The following is a 26,075-nucleotide window of genomic DNA, read 5'->3' as shown; positions in this document are numbered from 1 at the left end:
GAACACAGTTAAATTGGAAGTACTCACAATGCCTATCCATTCAAGGTAGAAGAAAATCTTGCTACTTGAAGGGGCGAGTGACCCTCACTCCACACCTCCCTACCCACCTACAAAGCTATTTCTAATTCTTTTCTTATGTCGGGTGCTGAGTTGTAGTTTGGGATGGCCATAAATTTTTTTTTAATGTATTCTTGAGTTCAGGAGTGGAAATAAACATGTCTTAGCCATCAAGGGAAGCAGGAAGGAACTTCTTAACTTCTATTTCTCAGGCTGATTTTTTTTTTTTTTTTACGCCAATTCTTTTATCAGCATTAGGTGAGATGTAGAACTCAGAAATGTAGCATCTAGAGTCAGACATTCTGTGAGGCTTAAATGAGCATATTTTCGGCAGTGGGCTGTAGAGTAGAGTATCTTCAACAAAACAGATGTTGAAAGCTGTGTGGGAACCACCCAGGTTCTACAGAGGGAGGGACTTCTTAAATGTTACCGAAGCTTTGTGGCAGCTCTCTGGAGTAGTATTTCCAAAGAAATCAGTATTGCTTACATGAACTTCTATTGGCTTGCTTTTCCCTGACAGCAAAAGTTTAGGATATAATGCTATTAAACAAACAAAAAACATGCCTGGGAGATGGTTCAGTGGTTCTTAGCCATGCTGACTACTCTTCCAGAGGTCCTGAGTTCAATTCCCAGCAACTACATAGTGGCTCACAACCATCTGCAATGGGATCTGATGCCCTCTTCTCTTCTCATGTATCTAGAGACAACTATAATATACTTACATAAAACAAATAAATCTTTAAATGTGAACAAATAAACAAAGACCCCCCAAACAGGAACTCCCACTTCTAATGAAAATTGCAAATGAGAGAGAGAGAGAGAATACATCTATCAATAGGACCTTGTGCATTTATCATGTATAAGACTATCAATCATATTCTGAGCCTAGAACTCTTAGAATTACTGAGTCTATTCTCCTCTGTGCCAATGACACTGATTGCACACATAAAATAGCTGTCATACTTTCTTTCCTAGGCTTACCTGGAACTTACTATATATATTATCCTTGGCTGGCCCCAAGCTCAGAGCAATTCTCCTGCCTCAGCTTCCCAAGTGCTAGGATTATAGGCACAAACAATAACACCCAGTGATATCTTTTCTAAAGTTCTTAAGGTGTTGCTTTAGGCAAGATGGTTTAATAATCCACTTGAAAGCCACAGGAAAGCTATATTTTATTTCTATAAGAGTGGACTGATAATCAGACTCCTTTAAATCATTTGTGAGAGCCGAGATGAAAGGGTCCACTACAATCTGCATTTAATCTTGTGGGATGATGAAGAGCGAGCGTCTAAATGTGTTCCTAGGAAATGTCTACCTTATCTGCGGTGACTCCCTGACTCACCAGGCTTCTGGCACTGTCCTATTCTGGACCACATCCCGTATCAGAACCTACCTTTTTCTGGTTTAATTATCTCAGTCATTGAGGCCACAAAAACAATGTCTCATGAGTCTGCATCATAAAACACTGAACCCAGCTTTAAACACGGAAGGTGTGTCCCATAGACAGGTAGCAGAGGAGGTTTTCATGCTAGAGGCAGGAATGAATCCCTTGGCAGAGGGAGCATCCCTTGGAATGGAGAATGCCCGTGGGGTTAGCTGAAACTGAGCACTAGACACACTGTGGAGCTTTGATGGGAAGGATTCGATTATTTCTGATGGGAGAGGCAATCCACTGTCGTCGATGCCCTACCCAGTCACAAACCGTGCTTCTGGAGTGTCCCTCATGTTGCCATGGAAAGCCTTCTAGGGAAAGACACTAGTGTTCCCTGAACATTGGGCACTGAGAAACTTCGACTGTTCTGCCACTTCATCTTCCCAAGGCTGGCAGGGCTCACTGTCCCTACGGTGTGGACAGGGTAAGTGGTTAGTTACCCAGGCTCACCCCACTTGAAGCTGAGACAGTCGTTGCCTGACAATTTGAAATTTCCTCTGACAATTTGAAAGGATCTTGTGCTGAGCATGGTATAGATATCACTCACTCACACACACACACACACACACACACACACACACACACACACACACACCAACCCCCATCAGCAAGTCCTGTCTGTCATTGCCAAGGCTTGCCCTCGGTCTCAAGGTCATCATGAGTATCCTACCTCCCGACCAAACTGACCAAAGGGAATCCAGTCTTCGGTGTTATTTCCCTAACTGTATTTGTGATGAAAACAGGGCACGCCAGTTCCCTCTATCCCAGCACCACTACGTCAGATTCGGCATCCCGAGACGGGTATGAGTCTAGGGGAGGCATGCTGGACTGGAACGACCTGCTCGAGGCACCTGGCAGCACAGACCCTTTGGGGGCAGTGTCCTCTCATAACCACCAGGACAAGAAGGGTAAGGCCTTGGAAGTGCCACTTCCTCTGGGGAGGGGAGAGGGGTGGAGGAAAGGGGAGGACTGTGTACCTGCTTCCAGCTCAATCCTAGCAGCGTGAGGAACCTCTTGGGCACCATCGTTGAAAGCATCTCAGAAAAAACTGCAACCCAGCCCTTGAGCCAGGCTTGATCCCTGTTTGTTCTCTGACCTAGGAGAAGCCACACAACAAATAACATGTCCCCAGGGCTCCGTCTGCTTCAGAGCCAATGCTAGCTCCTCAGAGCCCTTCCCACGCCCCAGAACTTCTCCTAGTCCAATGCTGTGAGTTCTTAGCCCCTCTTCCCCCGCCATAATGAGATGGAATGCCGTGCAGGTTTTGGCGAGTAAAGCAATGGAAGTAAAAGCCTGCTAGTCAGGGACTTGAGGCTAGCGCTGGCCCCTCTCTCTCTCTCTCGTGGTGCTGAATCCGAATAGCCCTGGGCTCCACATACTACTGTAATCACCCTTAGAGGACCAACAAAACAAAAATATGTTATTTAATCAAGGAGAATTGCTATGCATTTGCAACGGAAAGGAAGCTTCGCTAAATGAAAGGGACTCTACTGTGAACTGTCCTAAATTCTCCTTTGCTTTTCTGTGCCGGCCTCCAGACAGGAAATGTCATGTCTTTTTCTCACTCTTTGCTGCTTCTGGTAACGCATCCTACTTCGGCTGCAGCTGCGAGCAAAGACGCCTTTACTTTTCCCGAAAACAGTCTTGTAAATCAGTGCCTCAAAGGCCCTTCTGTTGCCGGGGGCCGTCTCCGCCAATTCAGAATTGCTTGCCTCTATATGTTTTCAACAGTTCCATCGGAGCTAGGGCTGGAGTTTTGAGGGTCAGGCGTCCACAGGGACTCTTGGAGGACAATGTATCATGCCTTCTCTGGGAGGTTGGTTCTGTGTTGTTTTGTTTTTGTCTTGGGTGAGCTCCTTTATGGACAGACTCCCATGCTAATTTTTCCATATATATTTTTAAGTTGCTTTTGTCCTGTGAGCACAATGCACAGTCCCTTGCCCTAGTTCCCATGCCTAAGTGGTAAAGATGGCCCCTTTGCCCCATTCTCCTGTGTGTCCTTTGCTGGCTTCCTTATTCTCCTATAGACTTCTGTTTCTTTGTATGTCCCGCTTCAAATCTATTTAAAGAAGAACAAAGCTGGTTTTGTCTCACCGGCCCCTTTAAGTTAGAGGGATATCTGTCCTTACCAGCCTAAGAAAGTATTCAGTAAATGGGGAAACTGCCCAGCAGGCTGCAGGCCTCAGCATGTGACATTGTGTGTGTGTGGCTTCAGAACTCAGATTCCGCATCCCTGACTGTTTCTCTTTGGTTTTGCCTGTTAGAATTTCCGGGGGGGGGGGGGGAGAAAGTCTTTCTAGTCAAGCCTGGGTTGCAGTCATTTTCTCCGCTCTTCACTGCTCTTCACTGAGAAGGGCGACATCCACGCCCCTAAGGAATGGAGGCTCTCAACGAGTCCAATTAACGCTTTGACAGATTGTTTTAACATTCGGTATTGTTCAATTTCCCCGGGTCTTATGAGCGTTGAGGAAGCTGGAAGCAGTGTGCATAGCGTCAGACAATGGTGGCAGAGTTGACTGCATGGGTGTTTAACATGGTTGCTGTTCTTGTGCTATGATCAACCAGCCTCCTTGCCTTGCCCCATCAAATATGAGTTTGATTTTTTTTTTTTTTTTTTTGACAAGTTCTAGTGTACCACTGATGGGGCAATGCCAATGAGTTGTTATGCCAAAATTGAAATTGAGAAGAGCTTGATTTTTTTTTTTTTTTTTTGACAAGTTCTAGTGTACCACTGATGGGGCAATGCCAATGAGTTGTTATGCCAAAATTGAAATTGAGAAGAGCTTAATGTTCCCTGTACCATGATTTTTTTTTTTTTATTATTTGTGATTTTTTGATTTCTTCCTTTCTCTGAATGACCTTTCTGTTTTGCTGTTCATGATTTGTTTCCGACGTCTGTTTTGTTTCGCCCGGCACTGTGTGATATGACGTGGTGATGACGTCACTCTGTTGGAAATGTCCTTGCTCCTTTTCCGACTCACTATGATGTCCCTCAACCCAACCCAACCTGTGCTCTCAGCTTCTTTCCATCTCCCGATGTTGGTGCTTTAATGATGTCGCATCCTTGTGTTCCACATCTACTGGGATGCTGGACTTGTCTGGGTTTCCCCCGAGGGCCTCTGCGAGTGCTCTCTCCACTGGGCCGATTGTCTCATGGGAATGTGACACATGTGTGCTCCAGCTCTCGGAGCCAAAGATACTCTGGAATTATTTCTAAGATGCTTCACGTTTCTTCACTGAGCAGAAACTGTGTCCATGGACCAGCTTCTTAGGAGGAGTCCCATGCCCAGTGGCCTTTCATTTGAGCCATTAAACAAGTGTCAGTGAGCAGCATGTCCCCAGATGTCCCCAGTGCCTTAGCTCTGCATGGCTCTTGGCTGACCCTGGGCTGGGCACATTCTTTGTTCACTCCACACTTCCAAAATGCATCTGCACTTCCAGAGTATGTTTGCTCATTTTCTTTCTTTTCCTTGTCATGTCTTTGGTCTTGGTTTAACCCTGTGCATCCTGCACCTCTGTCACAGCACCGTCCTCACCTTGCAGTCTAACCCCCTTCTGCTACCATTGCTCTTAGCCTCCCCTTTCAAAATAGTAGACCCAAGCCCTCTGCCCCCCCCCTCCCCCCCGTGGACTGTTCCAAGGCTCTTTCCTTCTGTACTGTAAGTAGCATTCAGATATTGTGCAGATATACCATCACGCTAACAAAGCGTGAGAGGAGACCTGCGAGGCACAAAGGAGCATTATCATAGAAAATGAAGTAATTTTCTCTCTCAGTAACTGGCCTTGCTCTTTGTTACCCTACTGGCCTTGTCTAATGCTATTTTTCTTTAAAAAAGGAATGCCTGATATCTTCCAAGCCCTGGGTTCATTAGTTAAAAAAACAAACAAACAAACACACACACACACACTATACACACACATACACACACACACACACACACACAGAGCCAACCACTGTGTTGTATCTCTGGGCTCTGGATATCTGGAACCTTTTAATCATCTACTTGATAAATTAGATGCAACTCGACTACTTCTTTCTTGGTTTCTGCCGCATCTAAAAATATATATTATGTATTCATCCAATAACCATTGAGGTGGTACTGGGTACTTATAAAGGGGCTCTAATTACATATAAATAAAAGAGAAAACCCAGTTTATTTTTAGGCCTGGCTTATCCTCCACCATGCCTCCCCACAGCAGAAGAAATAAGAGCTTTCATTTTTAAATTAGACAAACTCAGGGAGTAAATGGCCACTCTTGTTCGTTTCTTCTCTTACTGAAAATAGGAGTAGTAGGGGCTGGAGAGATGGCTCAGTGGTTAAGAGCACTGATAGCTCTTCCAGAAGTCCCCAGTTCAAGTGCCAACAACCACATGGTGGCTCACAACCATCTGTAATGGAATCTGATGCCCTCTTCTGGTGTGTCTGAAGAGAGTGACAATATACATTAAAGAAAGGAAAGGAGAGAGAGAGAGAGAGAGAGAGAGAGAGAGAGAGAGAGAGAGAGAGAGAGAGAGAGAGAAGAGAGAGAGATCTTAATTAAAAAAAAAATGCTATAAAACCCGATCCCCCAAGAGGGCTGCAAGTTATAGCAGGGAGTTGGGCAGGCACAAAGCTGCCACGATTGTGGTACAAGCATGAACCGTCAACCCCAAGCCTGCTGTGGGGATAGATGCGTGAACTCCGAGCAAGAGAATAACCCACCTCTTCAGACTTCATTTCATAGCCCTCTCACGAGTCCTCGGAAAGCAGACGACATGGTAACTAGAAAAGTAGATGTTCTCGTTTGGTGAGAAATGACAGAATTGTTGTATGCTTATCCATCTTTGGAAATTGATAGACTGAGATGTTATCGTCTGGCCACACTTAGTCAAAAGGATATGGTCATTATATGCAAGGGAAAGGAAGTAGCATTTAAATTAAAATAAAATGAAGAGTAACTGTCAACAGTGTTTTAATCAGTGTGTAATTATGTTTGGGAAATAAGCTTCTGCGAGACATAGGAAGTCTGTTGGGGATGGCACGTGGATTGCTCATGTTTTCATGTTCATCTGAATACAACTATGTGAAATAGAATTTGTCAGTCATCCTCTGCTTCTGCGGTCTGTCACACTGACCCTTTATCCCTTCCCTTCCATTCACTCTGAGTTCCAGACCTTCACAGCCAGGTCCTCTGTATGGATGGACTGAGGAATCTACACACTGAACCACAGAGCCCATGCCTAACTATTCTTGCATTTTAATAGTTGTCAGTGCTTAAAACCTACCTGATTTGGTGTTTTAAAGCATTTGAGTTTTCCCAAGAAAAAAAAAGTAATTTCTTGGCTCTTCTCAAGCCATAGCCACGTGGTTTTATGCACAGAAAATGTTATTCTTCTTGATAGTATGTGAAGAAAAACAGACCTCTTGCTTTCTTGACTTAGGCCAGATGTTTTGTGCTCTTTTTTTCAGTGAGATAATTTAACAAAAATATTTTCTGAAGTCTCAGGCAAAACTCATCATTGATTCCATAGTGCAATTTTGGATACCATTGAGGAGCTAATCTAGTGAGATAGACACGCCCACTTGCTGTTTGAGGCATATCCAGCCACAAGGCACAGGATGCACAAGTAGAAATGACCTGTGAACCAGGTCAAGACATACACAGGAACAGATACAGGCCCTGGCTGCAATATCGCGGGTGTGGCAACGTGGGTGGATGGGTAGGTGGGTGGATGGATGGATGGATGGATGGATGGATGCTGCATCCCAGCCCATCTTGCCAGTCCTTTCCTTCGGTACCAATATCACAGCAGTTATAGGTCACCAAGTTGGCAGGAGTGGAAAACAAGCATGTTGGATACAGGATTTCTATCTAAAATTTTGCAAACACTGACTTATTGAATAGCTGGTACTTTCTCTATAAAGGTTTAAAAGCAAACCACACTGATTACATAGTTTTAGGGTAGCATCAGAGTCATCTTTAGATTAGACTATGGAGCATGACTGGTCTCCAGGAAACACCTAGGGAAAAGGCTGCTGTCAACAATGCACGGTCAGAGGTGAGGCAGCTGAGAGAGAAGGACTGGCCTTGCTGAGGGAGGGAGGGAGGGAGGAGCACCTCAGAGTTCCTTTATTTCTGTTGGGGGGAAGAGGAAGGATGGAAGGTATCCTGTACTTACTGTTCATAGAAAAATGGTGTATAGGCCCGTACTGTTGGTAAGGAGAATAAAACTCTTAAAACGTCAGCATGTCTAAGTGTATGTTATACAAGGTATACCCCATAAAGATTTAATAACACTTTTAGATCTTTTCTCATGCTGTTCTAACCTCCAAAACTTTAAAGTCTGTATAAAAGACTGTCTGTGGGCTGGAGAAATGGCACAGAGGGCAAAATCCTAAGGATGTGAGTTCAATCTCTGGGATCTTCATAATGGAGAGAGAGAAGTGGTGATCACAAATTGTCCTTTGACCTACACACACACGCCATAGCACCAACACGTACCTGTGCACGTGCGCGTGCGCACACACACACACACAAATTTAAACAGTTTTTAAATTATTGTGGGGGAGTTAGAATCATTGTTGGAAGTAGAAAAGGAGGATTACATGGTAAAATACAACAAACTCAGATGAAATTACACTTCAGATACACTTAAATATGACTTTTCAAATATTTAGATAAAACTGAATGCTTTGTAAGTATATACCAAATATTGTATGATATATATTTTTTTCTTAAAGCACTGTTTGTCCAAGCTCCTAGTTACCCTTGTATCAAGTACTTTTTGCTACCTGACCCCTATTGATTTATCCTAGATAAATACGTCCCTCATGGGAAATACTTCCTCCAAAGTATTATGTATCTGAAGTTTAACAGTAGCAGTGTCCCGGTTTGTTGGTGTTGCTGTGATAAACACCACGAGCAAGAGCAACTTGGGAAAGGGAAGAGCTTACTTGGTTCACACTTCTCAGCAACAGCCCATTGCTGAGGGAAGTCAAGGCAGGAACTGACGAAGGATCAGAGGCAGGAACCATAGAAGAGTGGTGCTTCCTGGCTTCCTCTCCGTGCCTGCCATTCTTTGACAAGCCAGAACCACCTGCCCTGGGATGGCATTGCCCACGAACTAACCCAGTTCCTATTTGAGCTTCCCTCTTCCCAAGTGACTCTAGCTTATGTCACGAGGCCAAAAAAGCTAGGTAGCATACATTGCCCACTATGAGCTGTGCTGGGGACTTTCTCAGTGAGGCTCTGGGAGCCTGACTCACAGCTGGCCTCTGGGTGACACTTGGAATTTGAGAATAAACCACACCAGAAGAACTCAAGTTAAAAATTCCTTCTGTAGCTGGGCAGTGGTGGCATATACCTTTGACTCCAGCACTCAAGAGGCAAGCATTCCAGGCCAGCTTTGTCTATAGAGCAAGCTCCAGGACAGCCAGGGCTACACAGAGAAATCCTGTCTTGAAATACACACGCACACACGCACACACACACACATTCACACACACACCCCACAGCCTTCTGTGATCATTTTATCACATTTGACTTCAGAAAAATAATCACTAACATTTGCATACTGGTCTGAAACATAGGATTGGTACTTGGAGCCACTAAGCACAGGCTTCAAATGACACAGGTACCTCAAGAAAGTTGACAAATAGAATTGCTCCCAAGCAAGACCATTAATACGCCTGGTTGTTGTCAAGTTTATTTACAAACAAGTTCTTAGCCACTGTCAAATGATCCAGATATCTGTCTGGTGTCATTCTGATGCTTGTTTGTTTGTGGGGATTGGAACTACAAAGCACTGGGAAATCATAGTTCAATAGTGCTGTGACAAGAGCATTAGTGTCAAAGAAAGACTCGAGCCAACTTTCTTGAGGCTGTGCACACAGCCCCCTCAGTAGAGTGTATTATGGACAAGCATTGAACTTGGATTCTAATCCTTACCATCCACCTAAACACCTAGATAGGGTAGCTTGTGCCTGAAACCCTAGCATTGCACACATGTGTGTTTATACCTGTGCATAAACACATATACACACAGAAAAGGTGGTATTCTGAGGTATGCCACCCAAGGTTGTCCTCTGGCCTGCACAAGTATCACACACACACACACACACACACACACACACACATACTCCTTTTTCTGTTTCTTTGTTCATTTAACAAACATCCAGGTAGAAATGTAAGTTTTTCTACTGAGTCTTAAGGAAGATATAGATTTTGATAAGAACCCACAGTATCCATTTGCAGTTAGTGGGTGAGATACATAGCTAGCTTCTGGTGGGATGAAATGAAGTCCGTGCAAGAGAAGCAAAGAAGAGCAGACAGAGCACCAAGGGGGTAAAATCAGGCCGTGACTGGTTGGTTCCAAGTGGGGTTGACTAGAAGGCCTGGAAAAGCATTCAACGAAAAGTGGGATGTCGGGAGTTTCTTGGGGGAGTCAGGGTTGCAGAGACACATTGCAAGGAGAACAATTCAAGTGGACAAGGCACAAAGCTGTACACGCAGAGGCATTTCATGCGGGCGGACTAATGTGATGATCAAGGCTATGAAGGGCTGGAATGGAACTGAGCACGGTGCCTTGGGGTGGAGACTACGGGAACTTTCTATGTACACGTCTCAGGGAAGAGGCTCAGGCAGAGACGCCCTTGCAGACACTACAGTTGTTCCTTTGGTTGTGCAGGCAAGGATGTAGATCAGATCTAATTAAATTTCTATCCTCTTGACAGCCAGCTGAATTCATCTAAGGTCTTGATGAGATTATTGTGGAAAGGGTAGACAGGAAAAAAAAAAAAGGCTAAATGTCAGCCATGCAAAAGCTATTCTTCTCCCTGCCTGCCCGAATCAGTACACCCACATTGGAATTTTCTAGAGATAACCACCTCGAGCCCTCCCCGCTTTTATATACATCAGCCATTTTCCTCCCAAAATGGAAGTCCTAAATTATGTTTAGGAAAGCTTAAGCTTTTACTTTTAAAACACAATTTGAACTGTGGTGTATTTAAAAAAAAAAAAAAAATCACCATCCAGTGTGCTTCCTTTACTCTGTTCTCAGGCCCTGTCGTTCCTGACATTACACTTCATCCACCTTTCCCTCAGTCTCTCTCTTTGTTTTTTCCACTCTCTCCCATCTTTTGTAGAAACACACATACACACACACACACACACACACACACACACACACAGACAATGACAAAGTTTTCTGACAGCTTAATGGAACTTTCAAGGACTCGAGGGACTAGGCTAGGCGTGATCTTATTAACAGAACATCTGGAGCAGTTACACACTTGCTCTTTAATTGATCCAACTGCACTGTGTTCCCTCTAGATTCTGTTGTGTCTTCCTAATGAAATTGTGAAGAGTCAATTTAAGAGTTTGGGTCCCGTGTAAGAATGGAAAAACAATATTAGCTTTCTCTCAGAGCCCACTCGGCGCCTAGTTCTGTGTGGTTTGTTAGTTTTAAGACTTCTGAGCCAGCTCGCTTTGCAGCCCTCCTTGTTCTGCGGGCAGACTGGTCTACAAACAGCAAAATAAAATGGGTAATTTCCTAAGAATAGCTGCTCTTTTTCTAACACTACAAGCGAGAGTGGCCTCCAGCTCTGTAGGACTTATTCAAACCATATAACAAACATCGCTGTACCAGAGAGGAGGGGCATGAAAAGCAATGCTGTATTGGTAGGACCCGGGCAATACAGGCTGCTTAAAGTGGTAAGCAACACCATGCACAGAGCCACAGATCACTGAATGGACTGTCAACAGTCCCGTGAACCTCGTCAGACGTAAGTCTCTTTAGCGCTTTAAATCTCACTAAGGCCCTGAAGCAAACTACTGAAACATAGTTGGGCGTACTCAGATAATGCTGGGCGCATGTTAGATGGGATCTTAGTCACTGTCAGCCCATTACAGACAATGTGAAGGTTTGTCATCTCCAATTCATATTTCTTAACCTCTTCCAAGTCTGCAGCTTGGGAACTGTCTGTGTGATGTGGTCCACTTTTAATGACATAATTGGAATTCCCCCACCTTGGTTATTTTTAAAGTTCATATTTTTACAAGGATCCATTTCTTTTCAAACATGCATCCGCCATTCCTTCTGTGGAGTCAGAGGCAGCCATCATGAATGGTATAGAAATAATAGAACTTCCATATGGACAACCACTGACAGTGCTTTATTTGAAGGGGGAAATGGTGTAGAGACATTTATAGGGCTGTAAACTATATTATGCCTAACCTTTCAGGCATATTAAAGCGTGTCATTTGCAGTCCTAGCCTCATGTTATTCATAAATAATAGATAACCCTGGACACAATCATCTGACATTTGTTAAGGTAATAAATACATCCTAAGTGCTGATTGGCCTTGCACTCTGTGATTTAAAAGCACACAACAGAAACTTAATGCAACTTAAAATGTCATGCACTTCGATGGACTTTCCAATTCCGTTCTCCTTAACAGACCCCAAGTGCCAAGTTCCACGGAGGGCACTGCCCTGCTGGGTTTTTTTCGTTATCATAAAGCAGTGCCTTAATATGAGAATGATCTCAGATTCCTCCTTTCAGTTGGAAAAAATATAAAGAGAGAGAGGCCCTTTCTGGATTCGTTTCCTGTGTCTCATCATGCAGAGGTAGGGGGAGAGATTTTTACATGCTCCAAGCAATTATCAGTTGTCATGAGTGGAGATTAAGAAGCTGATGTAGATGTAGTCCAATAAAGAAGGTGAGTTTACCCAAGGCGGGGCACCCAGAAGCTTTCTGCCCTGTCCTCCCCTGAGATCGGGGCATACCTGGGCTGATCCAATCAGGGATACATCTGAGTTAAACAATCCAATCAGTAGTAGCCAGTGGCCACTATTACAGAAGTGGGAATGTGCCCTCATATTAGGGCCACTAGAGACCGTATGCATCTTCTCAGGAGCTATGGGACTAACAAGTTGGTTTGGTTTGGTTTGGTTTGGTGTTGTGAGTGTAGTAGCATATTTTAGAGGATATATAATAATTTTGTCAGGTACTCAGTGCATATACCCCAACACAGTCACATATACATGAGTAATAATAAGAAAAGTGAATCTTTAAAAAGACAAAAGAAAGAAATTTGTGCATGGAAGAAATGTGATGGATTTGGTTCTTTTCCAATAAAATAACACCACTTCAGTATTCTTTGTCCAAAAGTTAGTCTTAATCAGAGTAAAGAAATCACACATATAACCTGAAGATGGCCACTTTGAACACCAAGGCACACTTGGTTCAATTACTTCTTATGTTCTTCATAAAACATTTTGAAAACCTGATTATCCATCACCTCAGTTGTGTCTGAGCTAAATCATATAGGTTTGTTCTCTTAAAAAAAAAAAAAAATAATGCCAATAACATTTAAGGCGAGGTTCCAAATGTTAGTGAACAGAAGAGTCTCAGTGTCTGAGCCCAGCTAGGCTTTGGTGCAGAAGAGGGGTTTTGGACTGGACCTGAAGAGTTGTGTCTTTCACACACTCAAGGTGTTGCTGATGCTGGCGATCATGACCATTCAAGTTGCTCATGTGGCATCTTTTTGAAGCTCCTTTTCCTAGACTTTGGGCCGGTATGTTTTGATCCTTTTTCTCCAGTCTTAACTAACACAGCATCTTGGGACCTATTCAAGGCAGGCAACTTTTCTGAGATTTTAGAAATACTGCTGTTGCTGTTTTAGAAAAACAGGTCAGCTGCTTGCCATATTAGCCCATTTCATGCTTCTAATAACCTTCATTTTATGGCCCATATTGCTCAGGCTTATAGAGAAACATGCCCATAGATACCAGAGTGAGTTCATTATAGAACCACATCTCAAATCCAGGTCTTTATAACCTCAAAGTTTATGCTCATAACTAATACTCCCAATGCCATCTTAGAAGTGAAATATTATTAAGGCAGATCCCTTCCCTCTTATTTATTTTATCTTTTTTTAAACTCAAAGATTTGTCTAAACCAACCAATTTTATAAGAATAGCCAGTTCCCCAATTTTACAGTTTGATATCTCATTATAAAGCAAAGGAAGAAGACAGGATGAGAAAGTTGATCTGATTTCAGAGATCGTTATAGATGTTAAAATCTCTATCTTATTTGAAAAGAAAACATTGGGCCTTGGAAGTTTACAAATGGTGCTGAAGATATGGCTCAGCAGTTAAGAGTAAATTCAGCTCTTCAGAGGACCAAAGGTCAGTTCCTAACACCCATATCAATCAGCTTAAAACTATTGATAATGAGGAAGTTGACACCTTTACCTTCCACTGACACCAGATGAGTGTATACATCTCCCGCCCCCAACATTCACACTCAATTAAAAATAATAAAATAAATTTTGTGCAAAAACCACAAAAATAATCACTAAACTCATGCGGACAGTAACAGTTCTGAAGCATGGGCCCCCAGACCAACATTCCAAGGAAGGCATGGCTTTAAAAATTATCGGACTGTGACTCCCGATCCAACAGAGACACTAATCTACCTCCTGAATATCCAGTCCCACTGGCAAGGTCAGGTCTAAGCCAGTGGAGCCTCAGAGGATGAGGGAGCAGAGCTCGGGGGGGGGGGGGGGGGAATGGAGGCAGTGTTCTAAAATAAAATTGCATGAGCGTTAGGCTTGCCTGCCTTTCTCTTCACATAAAGGCATCCCAACCAAAATAGTATCCACCTCAGAGGGGACAGATCTGGCGGCAGGCTCATCCACAGTCAAGCACAGTGAGCTTCATTTCAATGTGTGAGTCCTAACCTGGGGTTGTTAACTGGCCAGGGTAGGAAGCTGCCTATCCTCCGGCATGGTGAGTCACCCCCTTTAGACATCTCGAAGACTGTGACTCCTCCCAATGCTTAATCTATATAATGCCTGGGGTGGGTGGGTGGGTGGGGGGAATAACAACATAAAAAGGAAAGTTTGAGTTATGAATTCGAGCCCACTTCCAGGGCTACTGGCATTTTCAGTCTCTTCCAAACCATCTGGATAACGTTAGTCCCTAATACAAGGAGACCGCTGTTTCCTGCCAGAGTAACCAGGGAAAGCTACCATTTCGTTTCCAGTGTGGCCATCCCTGCGGGCTGGGGTGTGGCCCCGAGGAGAGACGGACTGCAGTTGAGGCTTCCCCCGATATGCTTGCTTTCTTCTCTTCCTAGGGACTACAGTGAGCTCTGTGTGGTTAGCCCTGGTGCTCGCTGGCTCTTGGTTGCTTCATTCATTCTGATTGCCTTGGAGGACTCGGAGCCTGGCAGTTTGTTGCAATAAGATTTTTTCAAACAAGAAAAATTGGGTTGTTAGATTCTATTCACTCAAGTTGTTATGAGGATTTCAAGGAAATTGCAGTCTTGTCTTACTATCCAGCGGAATCGAGGAGTCTATTTTTAGGGGATCTGACTCCCGGGGCCTTTCTTGGGGTTTTGCCATCGTTCTTAGTTCTCAGACCCAACACAAACCCCCTCTGGCTCAACGATGGAGGAAACGTCCATCCTCCTTTCTGCCTTTGCATATTTCTCTAAAGGACACAGAGCAGCTTTGTTGTCTTTGTGGTCACCGGGTCCGCTCTGCACAGATGCCTATTAATCAGTTCACTATGGAGACAGACACATCCATCATACCACCGCAGCCCCGAAACAGGCAGCCCACTGATCGAGGGTGAGAGGCTAAAGTACACACTTAACCATTTCGAGTTTCCTGGCCGCCTGTGTCTTAGACCAGGAGAGAGGGGTCACTGGAGGGGCTGGGGAGGACTCAGGTTTTTAGATTACTAAGCAGAACTGATTTTATCTATGTTTGTCGGCTTTGATAGGTCATTTAGCATCTCCCAGGTCTCTGTATAAATGGCAGGTAATAGGTACGCTTGGAGATTGAGAGTTCTAATTGTCAAAAAGAGTGATGATGATAATAACTGTGCTTTTGATGCAAGCGTACTTGGCTCTGGTTTCTTCGTAAGCTACTAGTTTTTTCAGACATGAATTTAATATAGAACAAAGCAATCTTAGTGTCATATTCCCCTGGCAAGAGGAAAGAACTTTGCTTCTAAATCAACCAGGTCTTCCACACACCTTTTTTTGGTCATTCAAGGCTGTCCAAATCTTTTCCTCCAGCTGTATTCATTCACCCAAGTGTTTATTTACAGCTGCTTTAAGAGATACCGGCTGAACATCTTCCTGGGACTGCGTGGTGACATCATTTTTCTTAGACTAGCCTCACCAAGGCAGACAAGCACAAAGTATGCATCTTGCCAATGATGATTCTAAGAGAGAGGATCAGGGCCCCAGAATACAGGTAGAAAGTAGGCCTGGCCCAGAGTGAGGCGCTCTTCTCTTTAAAGCTTAGACTCTAATAATCGAGCCACATGTGTGGGAAGGTGGGAGATAGTCCCAGACAGAGGGGGCAAAGGTGTGTGAAACTCCAGTATCAAAGGGCAGTGCAGCAGGATGGGTCACACTCAAGTGTAAGGGACCAGAAAGGAGTTAGATGCTTCCTTATTGCTGTGGATACAGCTGTCACTGGACTCCATCTCTGTAACCCTACACATCTTTAAAGCTCAGCTCAATTTCATCTCCTTGTTAAAGCACTGTTTGGCCTTGGAATGGGAAGGGTGCATCCTATTCTAGTTTTATACTTTGGGTGGAGTTAAGTCCAAATTCTGCCTTCCTTCCCCATCCTGGTTTGTGCCTCCCTCACCACCAACCCCCCACCTCCCAGCTCCGGGCTTTAGTATGCTCAGGAAATGTCTGCCTGGCAAGGGCAGCCTCAAAGATGCTAATATCAGGAGAATGCAAAGAAAGACACCAAGAGAATCTCAGTCTAACCCCGAGTTCAGAGATAGCATCCTGTCTCAAGTATGCTCTCCTACAAGCCAGATCTGGCTCCCGTGCGCAGGTGAGGCGCGTGCGGAGGAAGCCATTACCTATGCACCAAAGCCACGTTTCTAAACAGAGGATTGGGTTTCTGACATTTTAGAATTCATTTGCAAGGTCATCATGGGAAACCCCAGAACTGTAGCAGGGCTCCTTTTGATTTTACAATCTATAATTGCTCTTATTTTTGAATCGTGGGCTGCAGAGCCTGGGGGGTCAGTATCATTCATAATCTTTTCATTGCTCTGGCCTCTAAAGAGCTTCAAATTCCCTCATCGAGGCCTCCAGGCAACCTGAAATCTCTCACTTCAAAAAGGAAAAAAAAAAAAGTACAGAGGATCTACCCTTCTTAGTTCTGCCAATTTAAGGCATGATTTCAGAGAAATCTCTGTGTCATTGCGCTCCTCGCCTCCTGCAATAGGAAAGTGGAAACGAAGATCCATTTAGCACCTTATGACTGGTGAGAAATAGCTGGTGGTTAATGAATCAATCCAACGCATTTTTTTTTTTTGATACTGTTTTTGTTCCAAACGCCCCAATTTCAACTGGTGAGAGCAGAAGCCCTGGGGACTGGTAGAAAGCATGCCAACAGCCCAGGGTGGAAAAGGCTATTCTTTTCCTTCTGCATCGTGTGTGGGTACTTGGACAGGTGAGACTGTTCCATCCCCAGGCTTCCACACAGCATCTGAAGCAAGGGATGTTCATTCTGGCCCCAACCTATGGCCCTTTGCTCTTTCCAAAGATACATTTGCTTCCAATTAAGCAATCTCACTGGAGCATCAATTATCATAAATAGCCCCTTCACCCTCATGGGCTTCTTTGCAACTATCGCAAAGCTGATGTCTTTTCATTTCTAAGACAGTTTCTCCTCTTATTGTTTTGAGCAAATACCCGGGTACCTTAATAGATTTTTATTTGTCTGATAGCAAAATTCTATCAAGATCATAATTAAAGATCATGTCTTTCTGAGACTTCCAAACCAAGGTTATATGGTCAATTCAAATATGACTCGCAGGGTTTAGAAATGTGTTTTAAAGTGTCCCTACAACGTACTGAAACACTCCACATGTTCAGTAGTCACTTATTAAGCTACATAACTCTGGATCCTGGGGAAAGCCAGGGTGACAAGTTCAAGTAGTGTGGCAACTGCTTCAAGGAGCTGAATATGGAATTATTAGTCCACTGGGCATCTAACTGGTTTTGCTGGGGTGTGCTCAATATATTTCAAGCTTTGTTTTCATTATTTCAAAGTTCAGGACCTACAAGCTGTCCTGAAATAAAAACATTCTTGTAGGTTACCTTGAGTGTCCTCTCATCTCTTTGGCCACATTTGACACCATAAGAAGCAGTAAGGATGTTTCTGCCTGCCTCTCTGGGAAGATGGATAACTAACAGACTCAACCAGAGATGCTGCGACTTACCATCCTGAGAGCCACCAACCTACCATTTACCTTTTGTAGATTCTTCTGCCCTTTAGCTCTGTCCCCCAAACTGGCATTCCAGCTCTTTCCGGGTCTTCATTTGATCATCCTACCCTCCTGAAGGCAGCAAGACTGTGTTGAGCCCAGGTTGTAGATGAAAAAGCTGAGGTCCAGTGCTGTTAAGCAACTCTCTGAAATGTCACCAGTCTGTAGGTGAGGACCCAAGACTCCAGACCCTGCTTGATTGAGTCAGCCACACTGATCAACCTCTTAGGGCTTTATGTTCAAACCTTCACTATGGCTCCATTACAAAGTTCATTTCATTGTTGCCCTGAACACTGCATGGCTGATTTTTCACATCTTTAAGCTTGGAAGGCATTTCCAAAATAAAAGCCCCTTTCCGAGCTTCCCTTAGCACTTACCCTCTGCTCTGTTCTTTACAAGGAGCTGAGGGTTTCTGAATTTGTCGAAACAGATAAGCAAAACCCCCTTGCTTTTCTCACCTAAAGTATGAAGAGATGCAGGAAGGCTTTATGTGGTCCTTGTTTGTGAGGCACTACTCACCTAGCAAAATGAGACTGAAGAAAATAACCACACCGTTTTCCTTAAAAGTCAGATCCTACTTGACTTGTTAACAACCAGAAATCTGAACTCAAATGTCATCAGCTAAAAAAGTCTTTGCTGGTATGAAAAAAAAAAAAAAAGTGTTTTGAAGGTTTCTAGGAGCCTTCAGTCAGCTAAAGAGCTTTGCACACAAAAGAAAGCTATTTAGGAGCTAGAATTATGGGTAAGGAGCAGTGGATAAATGTGGTCATTGCAATGGATTTTTCCAGCCATATTATACTGAAGTTACACTCTGCTCACTGTACACAGCGGTTGGGAGGTGGGGGAACACATGAAAGGACACGTCAACTGGCAAGCGGCAGATACAGGATGAACTCAATCACGTGAGCAAACTCACTTTAAGATTTAGGACTAGCTTCTTATAAAAGAGCAGCCTGCAGGAGGAGGGCTCAACTTGGTGGTACTCTATATAGGAGATGGGAGTTGCAGACCCATTGGTGGTGTTCTTTCTGCAGTGGGTCAATGTGTGTGAGGATATGACATACATCGAGTTAGGACACTCTAATGAAAAGATGGCTTTCTGATTCACAAGACTTCAGAACAAAGAATATTACTCTCTGGGACTGGCCTTCTAACTTATGTCCATCAATACATACCCAAAGGACAGGGAGAAGGGACTCCCTTGAGTTCCTGTTACTCATCAACAAGCTTGCTGTATGAAAGAAAACACACAACACCTGGTTATTGTGTTAGCTAGAGCAAGCTATGGAGGTTAAATGGGGAGTCCTTCTGATATCTAGTCTCAACGCTCTGCTTTGGTCTACCCATTTAAACTCTAGAATGGCAAAGTTCACTACAGGCAGCTTTCTCTAAGACGTCAACCTTTCTTGGTAAGACAGTCCCCACTACTTATGAGTGCCGAAAGCAATACCTTGAGATGTTTGTTGTGGTGAGAATTTCTGTCCACTACCCTCCATGGATGCCAGTCTTGCCATAGTTAGAGCCACGGAAGTTGCCAAATCCATGAGGAAAGTGAAACCATTTTATTCACAGGTGTACACATTTGTTGGTGCAATTATGTGTAGGCATCTTGAGAATGTGTGCCATAGAATTCCATACACAAGCAGAACTGAAGGAAAATCAGTTGCTATTTTAACACAACAAAAAGGAAATGTAAATTCTAGAAAGAAATCTTCATTAGCACATTTTCTTTCAGGCATAGGTATTAAAACATATTTGAATGCAAGACACCCCACTGACTAGGGAGCACCATACATATAATGTGTGAGTTAGAAACACATTTCCCTGCTGGTTTTTTTGTTTTGTTTTGTTTTTTTTTTTTTTGGTTTTGTTTTGTTTTCTTTCTTCTCTTTGGTTTTGTAGCCCTTAAAAAGCTCTTGAAGATAAGTCTGGAAACCTTTGAAAAGTGTCTCATTGAGAAATTAGTCAATAGCTTACCATCTCCACTGTTTCCTGGGGTTCCTCATCTGCTCCTCCTCCCATCACCAAGCGTATTTGTTTAATCATAAAATCTTGCAATTTCAAAGGTGTTTGCTACTTCTGTCTCCTCCCACTGGAAGTAAAAATTCTTTGTCACGGGAAGGTCACCCACCACCTCTCCAGCAAGCACATGTAATGATGTCACAATATAAAAGTGCCCTTTATATTGAGAGAAGAGTATGATCTTCCAGCTAGGTCCTCTGGGTTTCGACACGTTCACTTTAATAATCAAAATATTTTCATCAGAAACACGCACCCCCCCCCATGACAGAGCTATGTTTTTTCTAGGTCTAGGCTGTGACATTTAAAATATAACAGCAACAATCAGCGAAAGTTTAAGGGTCGAATGGCAGAAGTTTAGGAGTAGATAAAGATTTTTTTCTTTTCTTATTTCATCTCATTCTAATTCAGTGCCCCTCATAGTTGCCAGTAAAGCACATTAAACATATTCCAGAAAGCGGTGATTTAGCAGGTGAGAAATGTGTCCCCGGAGAGCAGACAAGGTACATTTTCTGTCTTGCCATCTTTCCATAATAGGAACAATGTTTACACTCCCTCATGCAGTGCCTCTAATGCATTCATGTTCCTCACTCTCCAGAGGCAGGGATGCAAGTATTTGAGACTATGGTTTTTTAGCTACTGGCATCAAGCACTTAGGATCTGAGGGTTGTGGTGTCTGTTCACACTTGGTATTAAAAAAATAAAAGTTCCAGTGTTTGCATTTGATTAGAGGAGCTCAGTTTGTTAGCTGATTAAGCAGGATAGAAAAGGAAACTTTTTTTTTTCCTTCAGATACGAAGCTTCTTGGTTAATGTAGTGGAAGATAATAGACAGGGGTAGCCACATAATTTTTATTAAATCGAAGAGATCAGCTCTGCTGAGGACTTTCATGGTGACAGCAAGCCCTGAGAGTAATAATGGGACCTGACATGTTACAAGCCTGTAACGGGGCCCTGATTTAAATATTCTTTCAGTTCTGCTGCATATTTACCTGAAATTGAGTGTGGGTTTTCCTTTTTCATGCAAAATAAATGTAAATACTGTAACCTGTGAGCTTCAGCTATTTTTCATTGTGGTGACATAAACCCCCTTCTATCCTTGTGTAGATTCAAAAGCAAACATGCCTTTCTCTAGACAGAGGTCTCCTTGACAGAAGGCACTCATCAAGAAAAGACTGGATTGTTGTATGATTTGTTCGATTAACATGCATAAAATTGTTGCCACTTCCTCCAGACCCAAATAGCTTTTTTATTCCAATTCTATAGAAGGTGGGAAAGATCAAAAGGAAAGACAGATAAATAAAATTTGACCCTGCCAGCCATTGTCCTTAGAAAGAGGTTGAAAAAATATGTACCAGAGAGAAGGACAACCACAAAAGAAGGCAACAAATAAAATCACTTTACATATATATCCCAGTGCTGGCTGGGGTGGGATGGGGGCAGGGAGGATTAATTAGTTAATGTTTGGCAAGCTGCGCCCTGAAGATGAGCTATGCAGAGGTGCTATCATCACTTTTTACTATTATTAATTAACAGTGTGATTGCCAAACACCAGAAACCTCCCAGTGTGTGGTTCGTTTCTTAATGCCATGTGCAATCTCTATTCCAGGAGTGATTCGAGAAAGTTACCTCAAAAGCAACGACCAGCTCGTTCCTGTCACCCTCCTGGCCATTGCAGTCATTCTGGCTTTTGTCATGGGGGCCGTCTTCTCGGGCATCATCGTGTACTGTGTGTGCGACCACAGGCGCAAAGACGTGGCAGTAGTGCAGCGCAAGGAGAAAGAGCTCACCCACTCGCGTCGGGGATCTATGAGCAGTGTCACCAAGCTCAGTGGCCTCTTTGGGGACACGCAGTCCAAGGACCCAAAGCCCGAGGCCATCCTCACACCACTCATGCACAATGGCAAGCTGGCCACCCCTAGCAACACAGCCAAGATGCTCATCAAGGCTGACCAGCATCACCTAGACCTCACCGCCCTGCCCACCCCAGAGTCCACCCCGACCCTGCAGCAGAAGCGGAAACCCAACCGCGGCAGTCGCGAGTGGGAGAGGAACCAGAACCTCATCAATGCCTGCACCAAGGACATGCCTCCCATGGGCTCCCCTGTGATTCCCACAGACCTGCCCCTCCGGGCCTCCCCAAGCCACATCCCCAGCGTGGTGGTCCTGCCCATCACGCAGCAGGGCTACCAGCACGAGTACGTAGATCAGCCCAAAATGAGCGAGGTGGTGGCTCAGATGGCACTGGAGGACCAAGCTGCCACCCTGGAGTATAAGACCATCAAAGAGCACCTGAGCAGCAAGAGTCCCAACCATGGGGTGAACCTTGTGGAGAACCTGGACAGCCTGCCCCCCAAAGTTCCACAGCGTGAAGCCTCCCTAGGTCCCCCAGGAGCCTCACTGTCACAGACCGGCCTGAGCAAGAGGCTGGAAATGCAACACTCCTCCTACGGGCTTGAGTATAAGAGGAGCTATCCCACGAACTCGCTCACGAGAAGCCACCAGGCCACCACTCTCAAAAGAAACAATACTAACTCCTCCAATTCCTCCCACCTCTCCAGGAACCAGAGCTTTGGCCGGGGAGACAACCCACCTCCCGCCCCGCAGCGGGTGGACTCTATCCAGGTGCACAGCTCCCAGCCCTCTGGCCAGGCCGTGACTGTTTCGAGGCAGCCCAGCCTCAATGCTTACAACTCACTGACGAGGTCGGGGCTGAAGCGCACCCCCTCGCTAAAGCCAGATGTACCCCCCAAACCTTCCTTTGCTCCCCTTTCCACATCCATGAAGCCCAATGATGCGTGTACATAATCCGAGGGGTTGGGGGCCAGGAGTTGAAGCATCAGATGAGGCGAGGCACCCACGCAGCTGAGCAAGGTCTCCACTGCCTCGAGTATCCACCCGACCAAGATGGCCCTGGCGGAGCTGAGGACGCTGGGTCCTCCTCCCTGGGACATAGGGATACTCTTCAAAATTGGGCCGTGTGGTTTGGTGAAGGTTTAGCAATCCACCTCCTCATTCTTTTCCTTCACACGCCTCCACGTCATACAGCAGGTCGGACTCGCGAAAGACTTCAGTATCATCACAAACATGAGCCAAAAGCACATCTCCACCCCATCCTCACATGAACACAGGCACAGGCCACACTCACATGCGTGCACTACACACACAAACACACACCACACCACACCACACCACACACGCAATGGTAAACGACAACCACAACGTTTTGTCCCTGACTACACAGGACGTTACCAAACTTGGCTAAGCATCCGAAACTTTAAAACACAAAAACATTTTTTTTTAAAAAAAAAAAATCATGAAAATTAAAAAAAATAATAATAAAGGACTCATTGATAATTCTAACTCAGACTTTAACAATGGCAGAAGTTTACTATGCGCAGATACTGTGAAATGCCCACCAGTGTTACAGCTTTGTTATAGCAGGTAAATGCCATGTTGGGCAACGATGTCATAGATTTCTGCTCCTCTTCGCTTTTAATGAGTAACGTGACCGTTAACGCAAGTAACTCTTATTTATTGTTCGCCCCCTTTCTTTTTCCTCAAGGAAAAGACTCTTCCAAATGCCACCACATGAACAGCTCTGCAGAAACCCGTGGAAAGTTAAACTATTTAACGTGAAATCCATTAACTGGAATAATTGAGTTTCTTTATTTTTACAATAAATTCACTGAGTAAATAATTTGGAGCTGGAATTCTGAGCTTTGTGTTTGGATTATCGGGTCAGTAGCTAAAGGACAGTGCTAGGAAGGAATATTTATTTAAATCTAGTTAATTTGTCAGCTGGGTTTCTCGCCAAGAGGAAAAAAAAATGTTTAAAAATCCTTCCAGAGTCTAACTTCCAACCAGGACAGAAATGTTTAGAATGGCGCCTAAGCCCCATTGCCATAAACATGGCTTTGTCTGAGGATCCCACTGTCAGGAAGGCATTAGCTTGTGAAACCTGCCCCCACCCGACCCCTGCCTTCTCATTTCACCTTGCATGTGAGACAGCAAAACAAAGATCCACAAACTGTGTGAACTAATTAATATGCTGGCTGCTACCTTGCATAAATTAATGATTTGATCACACGGGTGTTCCATGAGGTTACATCTGTGAATAGCCTGTTTTCCACATGTAAATTTGTGCCTTACACCCTGAGTTGTATACACTTGTAAACTGTCGTTATGATCAACTTTCTTTTCCTACTTGAAATAAAGGCAGATATTTATTTAAACCCTGCCCTCCATTCAGCCCTCTGGAAGACTGGAGACAAGCAAATGGAACAGACAAGGTAAAGATGGTTGTAACGCCGAAGGCTGAGTGACACCTTTCAGTTCTCCCTGCCGTCCCTTGTGCCAACTCCAGCCACCCTTTGGCCATGCTGCAGAGCATGGACCTCCAGTGTTGAGGGTGGAAAAACCCCCTTTCCCTTATATTCCCAGATCATTTCAATTTGGTGACATCTTCCTGAGCCAGCAGAGAAGGGACTGTGTTCACTGACTGGAGAATCTTGCTGTAGTGGTTGGGGAGGCAACTGGGAGGCGTCTCTGAGCTGTGCCTTCAGCATACCAGGGGATGCACAGAGAATCAATCAGAAAATAGACCAGGCAGGCTGGTCCCTGCTGTGATTAATGAGTACCCCAAAGTGCAAGCAAACCACAATGGATGCTGAAAAATCCATTTCTGGGGCAAAAAAATTTTTTTTGTTTATTTTTTTTTTTTAATTCTTTTATCTGTTTGTTGTTTGTAGAGGGTTGGGAGGGGTAGTGTGTGGTTTTGTTTTTTGGTTTTTTTGTTTTTCCCCTCCCTTGGTTTTCATTTGCTAAAGCACCCAGAAGGAGCCTTTGTTTACTCTATCATGAACAAAACAATTGTCTGCACACTGTAAACCGTGAGCATTGTTTTCATATAAACAGTTTATTTGGTGGTCTCTTTGTCTCTTTTCTTTTCCCAGTTTGATCTGGGTTTGGTTTTGTCTTTAATAATAATAATAAAACTTTCAGGAAAAAAAAAAAGATTGGCAAGGACAAATTCGAATTGGTTATTCAAAATTCCTATGTTGTACCTGCCATCTGAGCAGCACGCAGAGCCCGTGTACAGCTGAGGACAGGTACATAGCCCTTTGTTCCGAGACTTGCCTCAGACCAGCTAGACCATTGTTTGGGATCCATAAGACATCACTAGGTTTTGTTTGGCTCTTTAGAGGAGTCATTGTTCATTGTGTGCACCCTGAAGCCATGAAGGCTTTTCTAGAAGCAGACACTGTCTTCTCTCTTTCCTTTTCTTCACAAATACAAAAATGAAAAAGAAGGTGGGTCTCAGCCGCCCCGATACCCTCTCTTCCTGTTTGACTCCCAAGAGCATTGCCCCAACCTCATGCCCATGTTAACGGGCATCCTTGCCTCGGTTATGTTAAGGAGACCCGTGTCAAAACCCACATTCCTGAACCCCACCCCCTCTCCTTTTGGTGTTAACCCCAGGGTACCACATGTATTGAGCTGGTCTTCTGCTTTTCCCCACCCCTCTCCCTTTCTGCCCTCACTATGCTTTGGGGTGGGGGGTGGGAGGAGGGGATTGTCCATGAACCCAAGTGTGCCTTTGCTTCCCACCCCGGCCAGACAATGTCAATGCAACAAACGCAGACTTACATTGGTTGTAAAGTTGTAAAAATATTGTGATGTCACCAACTTTCCTTCCGTCTCCACACATCCTAACATCTGATTCACAGTTTAATGTATGTAGTTTTTTTTTTTTTAAAAAAAAAAAAAAAAAGAGAGAGAGGGAGAATGAAAAAGAAAGGGAGAAGAGAAAAAATCAAGGGAAATGGCTCTATTACTTAAAGAGTAATAAAACCAGACTGTTCTACATTATCTTTTGTGTCCTGAATGCTTTTTATGTCTTTAGTTTTCATTCTTTAGCCACTCTCCTGCCCACCCCCTCTCAGGCTAGGACTCTCTCTCTCTCTCTCTCTCTCTCTCTCTCTCTCTCTCTCTCTCTCTCTCTCTCTCTCTGGTTTCCTCATTATAAATAACCATATAGTTAGACGTATTTGTTTGCAGCCTCCTCGCCCTGCCCCCTCCACCCAACTTATTGATGTGTTTTCTCTGGCTGCACCCAGCCTGGAGCAGGATTTTCGTAGAAGCCTCTGTAATTAAAAGGCAGAGCACGGGTTGACTCCCTCGATTCATTTCTCGAGCTTTCCTTTTATGGGCTTGTTCATCATCAAACATTTATGGTAGGCTTGATAGTTTAAGAGATCAAGGCTAGGA

General features: G+C 44.1%; 1 protein-coding gene across 5 annotated transcripts in view; it reads left to right on the top strand.

The window, feature by feature from the left end:
- Window positions 1–25,551, top strand: part of Sema6a (semaphorin 6A) — a 119,197-nt gene extending 93,646 nt beyond the window's left edge. For 4 of the 5 annotated variants that reach the window (XM_021214193.2, XM_021214194.2, XM_029546825.1 and 1 more), the window contains 2 exons: window positions 2,233–2,397; window positions 21,415–25,551. In XM_021214193.2, the coding sequence (XP_021069852.1) occupies window positions 2,233–2,397; window positions 21,415–22,613 (1,364 nt within the window). In that variant the 3' untranslated portion in view covers window positions 22,614–25,551. The remainder of the gene's footprint in view (window positions 1–2,232; window positions 2,398–21,414) is intronic. The other variant, XM_029546827.1, reaches the window with a different exon arrangement.
- Window positions 25,552–26,075: the final 524 nt, after the last annotated feature.

The sequence above is a fragment of the Mus pahari genome, chromosome 15 (assembly GCF_900095145.1).
Source record: "Mus pahari chromosome 15, PAHARI_EIJ_v1.1, whole genome shotgun sequence".
Classification (NCBI taxonomy): domain Eukaryota; kingdom Metazoa; phylum Chordata; class Mammalia; order Rodentia; family Muridae; genus Mus; species Mus pahari.
Note: the sequence above shows the minus strand (reverse complement) of the source record. Positions and strands in the feature narration are given on the sequence as shown.